At 45.1% G+C, this 12,396-nt stretch overlaps 1 protein-coding gene across 4 annotated transcripts in view; it reads right to left on the reverse strand.

Annotated features, from left to right (window-relative positions):
• CDK15 (cyclin dependent kinase 15) overlaps positions 1 to 12,396 on the reverse strand; it is a 426,090-nt gene that overhangs the window by 140,920 nt on the left and 272,774 nt on the right. For all 4 annotated transcript variants that reach the window (XM_069226054.1, XM_069226053.1, XM_069226052.1 and 1 more), the window contains one exon: positions 8,862 to 8,913. In XM_069226054.1, the coding sequence (XP_069082155.1) occupies positions 8,862 to 8,913 (52 nt within the window). The remainder of the gene's footprint in view (positions 1 to 8,861; positions 8,914 to 12,396) is intronic.

The raw sequence follows: 12,396 nt of genomic DNA on the forward strand, positions 1-12,396 counted from the left end.
GTTCTTGATAGTTACACAGAGAGATTAAATTTTACTAATATATTAATGGCATATATGTTAGCATATGGTGACTTATGAACCTCCATTTAAAAGCCTAACAGAGAAATTAACACGAAATGTAAACTGTGCACGTTTGAAATATGGTGGAAATGTGGCCTCCATTCATATTTGACATTGTGTTTTAACATGAAAGGTATTGTTCATTTTTATTTAAGTAAGCTACTGACACAAATTAACATTAAAAGTTTTTATTAGATGAATATTAGGATTGGGTATTAATGTACAAGTTACTTACCTTCGGTAATGAAATATCTGGTAGAGACATTTTCTAGTTGCAGATTCCTTACCTTAGAATTTTCACCCAGGCGTCAGACTGGATCAGGAGATTTTTCTTCGAGAAATACCCTTGCGTGTCGCTAGGTGGCGTCGGTCGACTCCGCAGGCGTCGGGGTCGCTGTGATGATGTCGGGAGTAGTAGATAGACGCCGCCCTCGCGCAGTGACGTCAGTTTCTTTTAACGACTTTCCACACCAGAGCACAGAGCCGCTAAGAACACTGAGATTGGTGCGCCAGAGCTACGGGCCTGAAAGGGGGAATCCCTGCCCCTAGAAATCAGTTCGCAAGCGGGGAGGATGGGTGGGTGGTAAGGAATCTGCAACTAGAATATGTCTCTACCAGATATTTCGTTACCAAAGGTAAGTAACTTGTACATCTGATAGAGACTTCTAGTTGCAGATTCCTTACCTTAGAATAGATACCCAAGCAATGCCATCCTCGGTGGTGGGCTGCGAACCAAGATCATACTAGAAAGTCCTGCAGGACCGAACTACCAAAGTAGCCGTCTCGATGGACCTGACTATACATGCAGTTATGCTTAGCAAATGTGTGCAGGTATGCCCACGTAGCTGCCTGACAGATATCCAGGACAGGAACTCCGCGTGCTAACGCAGTGGAAGCAGCAGTTGCTCTGGTGGAATGAGCACGCAAGCCTTCAGGAGGTTGCTTCTTAGCCAAAGAGTAGCACAATTTGATGCAAAGAAGCACCCATCGAGAGATGGTACACTTTTGCACCGCCTTCCATTTTTTTGCACCCACATAGCCAACGAAGAGTTGATTGTCCACCCGGAAATCTTTAGTACGATTGAGGTAGAATGCCAACACTCTTTTTGGGTCCAGACGGTGGAGTCTCTCCTCCTCATCGGAAGGATGTGGGGGTGCGTAGAAGGTAGGCAAAGTGATGGACTGGCCTATATGAAATGGTGTAACCACCTTAGGAAGGAAGGAAGTCCTAGTGCGTAACACTACTTTGTCAGGGTGTACAGACAAGTATGGAGGTTTTGAAGAAAGGGCCTGAAGCTCACTCACCCTGCGAGCAGAGGTGATAGCGACCAAAAAGACAGTTTTGAAGGTGAGGAGCCGCAAGGGACAATTATGCATTGGCTCAAAGGGGGTACACATCAAATAAGTAAGTACAAATTAAGATCCTACTGAGGCATGATAAATGGAGTGGGAGGAAATAAGTGGGTTAGCCCTTTTAGGAACCTACTCACAATAGGAGATTTGAAGCGTGAGGGGTGATCAGGTAGCCTAAGAGAGGCAGAAATGACAGATAAATACCCTTTAAGGGTGCCCAAAGCAGAGCCCTGCTGGACTAAAGAAAGAATGAACAGAAGAACCTCTGACAGAGGGGCAGAAAGGGGATCAACAGATTTGTTGGTACACCATGCCACAAATTTATTCCAACAACAGGCGTATACAGTTTTAGTCGATGGACGCCTGGCTGCCAAGATAACATTGCAGACTTCGGGTGGAAGGGCAAAAGCTGTGAACTGTTGCCGCTCAGTCTCCGCGCATGAAGGCGGAGGTTGCACAGGTTCGGATGCAGAACCGTTCCCTGTTGCTGCGACAGAAGATCCGCCCGAAGAGGCAGTCTGAGTGGAGGATCGATGGACATGCTCAATAGCTCTGTATACCACACTCTTCGAGCCCAGTCCAGAGCCACCAAGGTGATTTGGGCCCAGTCAGTCCTGATTTTCTTGAGAACTCTGAGCAGAAGAGGGATAGGCGGGAAGGCGTAAAGGAGGCCGGAACTCCACTCGAGACGAAAAGCGTCTCAGAGCCAGTGCCGCCTTGGAAACTCCAGCGCGCAAAACAGCTGACATTGCAAGTTCTCTGCGGAGGTGAAAAGATCTAACCAAGGCTCTCCCCACTTGTGAAAGAGACCTTGCGCCACCTCCAGATGGAGACGCCATTCGTGATCGACTGTGCGTCGGCGGCTGAATTCGTCTGCTCTGGCGTTGAGAGAGCCCGCCAGATGTTGAACCATCAGGGTAATGCCCTGATGTTCCAGCCATGTCCAAAGGCGTAGTGCCTCCTGACAAAGGGTCCAGGACCCTACCCCGCCCTGTTTGTTGGAGTACCACATGGCGGTAGTATTGTCCGTGAACACCTGCACCACTTTCCCTTTAAGAGAGAGAAGGAATGCTTTCAACGCAAGCCTGATCGCCCAGAGCTCCAGCAGATTTATGCGGAGCCCAGACTCCGCCGGAGACCAGAGGCCTCTGATCTCTGCCTCTCCCATGTGGCCACCCTAACCTAGAAGTGACGCATCTGTCACTATAGGGAGATCTGGTTAGGGAAGGGAGAGGGATCTGCCGTTGACCCAATCTGGATTCGAAAGCCACCACTGCAGGTCTTTCTCAGTCCCCTCCGAGATCTGGACCATGTCGGAGAGATTCCCCTGATGCTGCACCCACTGGAACTTCAGGTCCCACTGCAGAGCCAGCATATGCCATCTGGCATGTGTTACTAGCAGGATGCAGGAGGCCATGAAGCCCAGCAGCCTCAGAGACATTCTCACCGAAACCCAAGACAGAGGCTGAAAGATCGGAATCATAGCCTGAATGTCTTGGACTCGCTTGTCAGGAGGATAAGCCCAAAATTGCACTGTATCCAGAACAGCTCCAATGAAAGGGAGCGTCTGAGAGGGAGTCAGGTGTGACTTCGGCACGTTTATAGTGAACCCCAGTGAGTGCAGGAGGTTCGCCGTAGTGTGAAGGTGGGAGACTACTGTCTGGGGCGAGGGCGCCTTCAACAGCCAGTCGTCGAGGAAGGGGAAGACTGAGACCCCTAACCTGCGCAGATGAGCTGCAACCACCGCCATCACTTTTGTGAACACCCGTGGGCGCTGGTAAGGCCGAAGGGGAGCACAGTAAACTGAAAGTGCTCGTGACCTACCATGAATCGTAGGTAACGTCTGTGGGCAGGCAGGATGGGGATGTGGAAATAAGCGTCCTGCAAGTCCAAAGCTACCATCCAGTCTCCTGGGTCTAAGGCAGACAGAACCTGAGCCAGGGTGAGCATTTTGAACTTCTCCTTCTTGAGGAAGTAGTTCAGGTCCCGAAGGTCTAGGACAGGACATAAGCCCTTGTCCTTCTTTGGTATCAGAAAGTAGCGGCAATAACAACCACAACCTACTTCTAGCACAATGACCCTTTCTATAGCTCCCTTGGCCAAGAGAGCCACGACTTCCTGGCGGAGAAGCGCCAAATGATCCTCCGGAATATGATGGAAGGGTGGTGGCATGTGTGGTGGTGCAGATTCGAAAGGGAGGGAGTAGCCCTTCCGAATGATCTGCAAAACCCACCCGTCCATGGTGATATGTTCCCAATGGGCAAGGTGATGGCGGATCCTGCCACCAACTAGGTGGGAGTGAGGGGAAGGACTAGGAGGGTTTGGAGGCTGCAGCGGGGGCAGAGGTGGACTGCCAGCGTGCGTGGCACTGTGGTTGGGTAGAGGACGCGACAGAGCGCCCCTTCCATGTCCACGAAAGGGACGAAAAGCGGACTGTGGTGGGCGACTGGCGGAGGAAAGACAGAGGGACCAAGTCGTAGCCCAGGAATCCTTGAATCTCTCTAAGGCCGAGTCCGCTTTGTCTCCGAAGAGACAGGTGCCATCAAAGGGCATGTCCATGAGTGACTGTTGGACATCCCCTGAGAAACCAGAAGTGCGTAACCAGGCGTGGTGCCGTAAGGCTGCTGTCGTTGCAACCGATCTGCCCAGAGAGTCGGTCGTATCCAGCCCACAACAGATTGGGAACTTCGCCGCGTCTCTCCCATCGTTCACTGCTTGGGAGACGAAAGCACAGGCCTCCTCCGGTATCTGCGGCAGGACTTGTGCAACCGTATCCCACAGGGAGTGGGTACAGCAGCCCAAAAGGCATGCAGTGTTCACAGACCGCAGCGCTAGACTGGAGGAAGAAAACAACTTCTTGCCAAACTGTTCCAGCCTTTTGGATTCCCTATCCGGGGGTGCGGAAGAGAACACATCAGAAGAAGATGAAGCCTGGATAACAAGACTCTCAGGCGTGGGGTGTTGGGACAGGAATTTTCAGTCGTTCGGTGGGGGCAGATGGCGGCGAGCGATAGTCCTGTTCACAGGAGCCCCTGTGTTGGGTTTGGACCATGTACCCAAAAGGACATCGGTGAGGGCCTCATTGAATGGTAAAAGGGGTTCTGAAGTAGAAGCCCCAGGCTGAAGCACCTCCGTCAGGAGATTAGACCTGACTTCAACAGTAGGTAGCTCTATGCCGAGGACCTCAGCCGCCCTACTGACCACCATGGTATAAGTTGCTCCCTCCGCCGTAGCCACGGTAGGAGGAGACAGCCTGCCAGCGTCAGGAGAGGTATCCAGACCACTGGCTTTGCCCAAATCCTGTGCCCAGTCCATAGCAGGGTCATCCTGGTATTCAAAAGGGTCCAGGGACCCCTCCAATTCCTCCCCATATTCATACCCATAGGAAAAAGGGTCTGAATCCGACCATGGGCAAATAGGCCCAACCGAAGCCGACGCCGCTCCGACTCCGAGTCATCGGGGAGAAGAATTGGGTCGACGTCGATAGTGGGCACTACTGACGTCGGGAGCATCGATAATCGACCCAGCGCCGGTCAAGGTCTCGAAGGTGCGACCGGCGCTGGTGCGGATCCGCGCACGGATCTGGAGATGACCTCGGTGGCCAGTCCTCACAAGGCTTGAACCCGGTCTTTGGGGGCATCTCGACGCACCAAAGTCGTACACAAAACTTCAACAAAACGGTTGAATTCAGCCCAAAAATAGCCGGGGTAGCTCTCTCTGGATCAGCGTGTGGCGCGGAAAGAAAAGAACTGACATCACTGCGCGAGGGCGGCGTGTATGTACTACTCCCGACGTCATCACGGCGACCACAACGCCTACGAAGTCTGCGGAGTCGACTGACACCACCTACCGACGCGCAAGGGTATTGCTCGAAGAAAAATCTCCGGATCCAGTCTGACTCCTGGGGAAAAATTTTAAGGTAAGGAATCTGCAACTAGAAGTCTCTATCAGATATAAATTAATCGTACTATTATATTGATTTAAAATAATTTATTAATGTGAGTTACATGTGTCCAGAAAAATAAATGCACGTTTAAACTGTTTCTAATATGTCGTAAATAATGGTTACAATTAAATAATTTGCTTCGCATATTTGATTTAAATTGTACGGTGCGCAATAGGTTTTATATGTATTAAAATTGCATTAAAAATGTATTTAGGCTTTCTTAGCTTGACTAAGCCTGAAGATTCATTTATGCAACAGTAGAGGAAAATTACTTGTTTATTCGATTCCCTCTGACCTGAATTATTTCCCATTGTATTAAAGGCTGAGAATATGTCATGATAAATTTAAAATGCAACAGTATTTGTTCTAACTGTCGAACAAGACAGGGAGCCTTAATAATTTCGTATGATAATTGTTAAACTCATCTTGGGTACCGTGAGAAAGGATCCTGAACTTCAATAAACTAGAAAATGTAATATTTTGGCAGAACTGTGTGAATTCATCAAGATGACCAAATATTTTCTCTGAGAAAATTCAGCATAGTTGCAAACTTGATGGTGACAGCGGCTACCACTGGATTCTGATTCTTGTGCATAAGATGAGCCTGCCTGGAGGACCAATCACAAACCCCTGGACATTTCTAGTTAGGGAGAGACTTTTGAAAGTTTTAGCTAGTCTGCTAGAGTCTGTGAGTGCATGACAGAGTCTGCTGATGTCTGGTGAATGTTGCTGCTGTCACCTCCACCTCCTGACTCTCTATACGTCTTCTGCCATATTTGAGGGACCAAAACTCTCGTTATGAGTTTCCCTCAGTCCCACTTGCTTATGTTGTTCAGTACTAATATGCCCAATCAAATCTGAACTGCTGTCCCAGCCTATGTGCAGCCCGGGCTCTGCACTGTCCTGATGCTGCTGTATAGTGATGATGTACAACGGTGAACTCTCTACTTGAAACTTTCCTCTCTCCTGTCCTATGAAGAGAGGTATAAACTAAGTGTGGTTTCTTGCTTCCTTTTCAGCTTAGTTAATTGCACCAGTGTATTTTTATATAAAGTTGTCCTAGCCAGATGATTTTTCCAAATTATTGTCTTTCTTTTTGTTTTGCCCGCATGTGTTAGCCCGTTCCCACACAAGTAAGTCCAAATTTGTGTTAGAGATAAGGATGGCCCAGCTCTGAAAATTAAATGTTGCTAATTTAATTTTGATGATTTACCGATGTCATCATCATCTGCTTTGAAATCTGACTTTTAATGTGTCTTGTTAATCTGTGTTATTCTTTTGGGGCGCTTAACAGTATTGATTTTAATTAGGCTTAATCTCTTTAGACGTTTGGGTCAGCCTATGGTTTTCATGTATGTTTATACCCACCATTTAATGCACAATTTACGTTACACTAGCTTTGTAGTTCTAATAAAGCTTTGAAACTTTATTCAGTTTGGTTTGTTTTATGGTTAAATTAGTCATGGTGTTTAAATATGTATGTATTGTATGTTTTTGGTTTAAATTGAATGAATGCAGTTACCACACTCCTCAGTGAGACCCAAGATCCAGACAACCTCTGATGGTGAGAGAAGTGATGGTGTCTCACCAGAGTGCTTGCGATTTCTGAACTCGAGGTGGGAAGAAGACCTCTGTGGGTGCTTCAGCAGTATCTGCCATCAGCCTGTCAATTTCTGAGGACATGCTTGCTGTGCTCAAACAGTTTTCTCTTGTACTCCACTGGTTGAGATGAAAACTGGAACTCTTGAATGAGTACAGCAAATTGGGGGGCGGGGAGTCACTGTCCACGTGGTTCTTACTAGGTTTATTAACACACTAGCAGCTCTTCAGTCAGACATCAAGTGCAAGTTGGAATGTTAACAGAATCCCAGGGCACCTTCAACTGTAAGGAACATTCCATTGTGATGGAAAAAGGAGGGAGGGGTGAGAAGAACAGAGGATAAGGGGAAAGAGAAAAGACTAGCTGTACATTGGTATAACCTTAAGGTCAAGTCATTAAAACAAGAACCATGCAATGCTCCATGGTAGAAACAAACACAATATAAATAGAAAATACATCAAATAAGAAGTGGGAAAATGAGTGACAGTGAAGTCAATTAATAGTAAGGAATAGGCAGGATCCAAGCCCCTTTCTGTTCTTGGTAAGCCCACAATATGTCTTGCATCAGATGGGGCAGGAGCTGTCTTATAGGGTCGACCTAAAATGTCCTGATGTTAACTAATGGGTTCAATATCCTTGTGGAAAACAAAGGTTCTGCTGCAATGTAGTGTTCTAGTTAGTTTCCTTGAATGACTTAACCTGCAATGAATTTCCTTAGTATTTGGGCATCAGAAAGAGACAGTTGTGAGAGTCTACTCACACTGGAAGGGCCCAACTGTAAGGCTCTGACCAAAACCCTCATTATGAATGGCCTGGTAAATGTACTAGATTTCAACCATGCCCCATCCCCAAAGCCCCTGCCACTAGAGTTACTGGGGATTTAGTAAATCTTAGTCCACTAAGAAATGAGAAGTGCCAGAAAACTGGTAATTCTAGGTCCAAGTTCCTCAGTAATTCCTAATTTTTCCCACAGAACTTTTGCCTGTTTCAAGTACCCTAAATCGCCATATGAAAGTGAAAAAATGTATCATGTTGTTGGTAATGTAAGAACTCACTCGAAATGAGGATCAAAGTGTCTAAAGTGGTATTTTAAAAGCAAATACCATGCCAGAACAGCGGAGTGACCTATGGAAGTAGAGCAATGGGTTGGAATGTCTTCAAGCTGTCGCCTTCTTGGTTATTTCCATACATTACCTGTAGGATGAGAAAGGCAGGTGCATGGAGCTCCTCCGACCATGACGTAGGATTTGTTTTAATGCCAACTTGCGGAGAGGCAGCATTGGGATAGCTGTAACTGTTTTGTGACTTTGTGGATAGAGCGCAGGGTGGCTGTGCCTTACTCCATGACGTTGGAGACTTTCCGTAATGGAGTAGGCATACCTACTTACCGCAGCCCATAATTACTTTTGTGTTACAACTACAACCACCGTTTATCCTCAGAAGAGGACAGGTTGTAAGTTTACATCTGTGACTGGTCTTGTACACTAGTGAGAGCCGAGAGTGAAGCATGTACTGACTGAATGAGGCCTTTCTAGGTACTGTGTGAGGGATGTTCATGCATTGCACCTGACAGTATAAAAGTAAAGCTTTATACTCTTTCCATTCTCTTTTCATGCTGACATTTCTTTTTTGCATCCTCCTAAAGAGGCGGCTGCAGGGATGAGTAACTGTATGTGCAGTCTCCAGTTCAAAGTGGACTTTCCCAGTTGTTATTTGTTTCCTTCTGCATAAACATACGTTCAGAGTGGGACACTTTATCTATAGTAACAGTTTTGTGTTCCATCAATTGCAAAATCTCTAAAAAAGGTTCATGTAACAATTATAATCTAATACTATAGAATACACCTCCATTCAGCCCTTCTCATCTATCCTACTGCGACTTTCCAATTACTCATTACATACCTGCCCCACACAGCACTGAGCTGCCTGGCCTTACTCGGCAGACGTCGCCACTCTGGAAAAAGAAAAAAGTCACAGTATTGAACAGCACGTTTTCTTTTATCTAAAGCGCTTTATACAACTGCATGTGCATTTCATGGCCCTATCTCATCAGAGTCAGTCTGTCACAGACTGTCACACACGTTAATTGCCACATCCAGACCAAGCTTATTTTTATTTTTTCGAGTCAACTGTAGCTGGGTGGCATAAGTGACTCCGGAATGCGGGGTTCGAAGGCATTCAGGTAGCATTGATATTAATCTAAATAAACGAATGCATTTTCGAAACGGGGCCACGCTTATTCAGGACAACACGAATAAGCAACTATTTCTTACCCCTTTGTCCTGATCCGCCCACAATTTTTAGAATACCCAGTTCGGTGCAGCTGGTACAGGGCAAAGGGGCCCAGGGGTGGGAGGGCGCCCAGACTACCCTGCATGGGCTGATGTTATTTCAGAGGCGGGGTACAGAGGGTGAAGAGTATAAGGGAACAATAAAGTAGGGAGAGAAAGGGGATGAAAGTAAAGGAGAGAGTGAAAGAACGAGGAGGAGGGCAGGAAAAGGGGCCAGAATGAGAGAAGGAAATAAGGTTAACCAAGAAATATAAGGGAGAGAGATGAACAACGTGGGCAAGGGAAACAAAAGAGAAAGGAGCCAGAGATAAGCAGAGAAGGGAAGAAGGAGATTAGGATGAGTGAGAGAAGAGAGGGAAGAGAGAGACCGAGGAAGGGTACAGAGAGGAGAGCAATACATGGATGAAGGAGATGAGAAGACAGTGGAATGGAGACAGGTAGGCGAGAAGGACGGATTAGTGGAATGAAGAAATTGGAGCCCAGTAAATTACATTAGTGTAGCAGGTGCAGTGACACCGGGATCCAAAAATATGATTGTTGTGTTGCACCTCATTTAAGGCAGTATTTTATTTCTGGCTGAGGTGCCTAGTTTCCTTGTTTGCACTAGGGCTCATGACGCTCAGGTTACGCCACAGATCCTGTTGTCTGATGTCATTAGACCCACACCCTGAGCTACCCTTAGCATGCCCATGGTGTGCAGTGTCTGAGTCAACTGCTATTCCAATAGCTGAATGTTGAAATATCAATTATGGAAACATTGTACTACCAAAATCTTGCAGCCAAAATAATGAGGGCCAAAATATCAAGAAGTAAGTATGGATTTCAGATTTACCATTCCTAACTCCAAATCTGCATACATTGAAGGTGTATGTATGTGTGTGTGTGTGTATATATATTTTTTTCCCCCCTCTCAATAGAAACCATAGGCTAAAGGGTCATTATAGTGAGGTTCAGATTTTAAACACACAAAACCATAGAAATTTAGCAGTTATAGTTAAACTTATCTCAAGAAACTATAACTCATGGCCTAAGGTAACTATAACTCGCATCCTCTCCATGCCCTGCTAATTATCTCACATATTACATCAGTCATGACATCTTCTGTGACATTCATAACATCACTGCAACATTTGCAATACAAGTATTGATGAGAAAACTACACGCCAGTCGCACGAATTTGAGGTTTATTCATAAAATACATCACAGTGAGATGAATGTCCTGGGTGTACTTGCAGGGTAATTGATGATATGAAACAGACCAGCCTTTTACGTGAGAGCACAGCTGGAAACAGCATTCTAAACACACTTTTTGTAATCACTCAAATGGAATATACCATTTTGAGCGCTATTAAGGGTGAAGCGCAACTGCAGCACCAGACACATGTTTGAGGAGGAAGAGAAGAGGATGTTGACCAGGTTCAGAAACAGGGTGTGCCCTATGAAGGTCTAGCGAGATGCCAGTGAGAAGGCAGCAAGCACAGTAAGACATATAAACTACCATCAGGATGGGCTGCTAATAGCAACAAATTCATCACTTGTAACAGTTATTATTGTGTTTATGTCTTGATTTGTCCATGAGGACAGTAGTATGTTGGCAGTACTGTCTTCCCTGTGAAAAAAAGCACCTAGAATATCTTAGGGTGAGTAAAAATGTTGACCCCCTACTACTCTGTAGCTAGAGATTGGAATCAGGTTCATGACTGTAATCCTGCCATTTTCTAGGAATTGACAGCAGTTTCCCAACACAGAGAGGCAGAGACAGAGAGAAAAGGCTGGGATCATTGGAGTCCGAATATATCATCCTTCTCAACAGCAAGTCTCCTGGGAGATTGAACCCGACAGAGGAATTGCATGTACATACTGGCTAAACCTGGATTATCAACAGCCTATTACATTATTGTGAGATTATTCAGTCTGTCCTATTTTGGTACTTTACTTGATGGAACTATGCACATTTGGGTTAATTTTTCACTTTTTCCTTTTTAGTTTTTTTTCAATGCTTTCCGGAGACCTGTATTTAGGTTAAATTAATAAGTGATGGAAGACGTTTTCATGGATATCATCTGTTTCCTTTCTCCTGGTGATATATATTGATTGGGCATGTGGGGTTTAAAAAATAATTGTCTGTGTTTATATTTAGCACAATTTGAGAAAACATCATACGGCCGCAGAGCCCGGGAGCCTATTATGTTTTGAATGATTTGTTTGTGGATTAACAATATTTATTTGTATGTGTTGAGTAATAATTGATTGTCTAAATTGTGCTTTAATTATGCAGAAATATCAAGATTATAACTCTCTTACACATGTCAGGCCAGTATTCTCTCTATTTTTTTACACTGATTAACATTTGATAATTATGTCAATTGAAGGTTTATTACTGTGACATCAGCTTCATTTTGACACAATATATTTCTGGAATTACAATCCATTACTCAGCCGGGGATGTTTGCAAAAAACAGACATTTATATATTTTAGTGAACTAAGTTTTCTCTTCCTTTTCAACATTGCACACTTCACACACAGATATTTTTTTATGTCTATAGTTGGGAATTGTTTTTATTAGTGATAGTGCACTTTGAACTCAGAGGCCATGATGAAGACTGTTATTAGAATCTTCTAAAACAAGTCCTGGAGTGCCAGTCTTCCTGTGCTGTTACCACAACTCAACTATTTTCCATGCATACATATATTACCTAGTGGCGGTCGCAATTAGGTAGTTATAGTTCATACCTAGTTTCTATACAAAAAGCTGTTTTTTGCTTGCCTGTATCTTTGGCACCGCTTGGCGAATCTTCACTAAAATGTCCCAAAAAATTCAATAGTCACGTAAGATGCTGTTTAGAAAGTTTCAGGGTGATCCGGGGTGAACCGTGAAGCGGGGCCCAAGATAAAGGGGGTTGAAATTTAGAGTGTTTCTAATGTTAATTCCCACTAGAAAAACTGAACAGCAATAGCGCTAAAACCACTGGACGGAATTACTCCAAATTTGGCAGAAAGGTAGGTCTTGGTTCAGAAAGAGACTTTGTGTTATTTGGGGTAAATCCATTCAGTAGTTTTTGAGAAATTGAAACAAATCCAAAAGTTTATATCTAGGGATGCGAAGAATTCGCAACCCCTTCCAAACTCGTGCTGAGATCTGATT

The sequence above is a fragment of the Pleurodeles waltl genome, chromosome 3_1 (genome assembly GCF_031143425.1).
Source record: "Pleurodeles waltl isolate 20211129_DDA chromosome 3_1, aPleWal1.hap1.20221129, whole genome shotgun sequence".
Classification (NCBI taxonomy): domain Eukaryota; kingdom Metazoa; phylum Chordata; class Amphibia; order Caudata; family Salamandridae; genus Pleurodeles; species Pleurodeles waltl.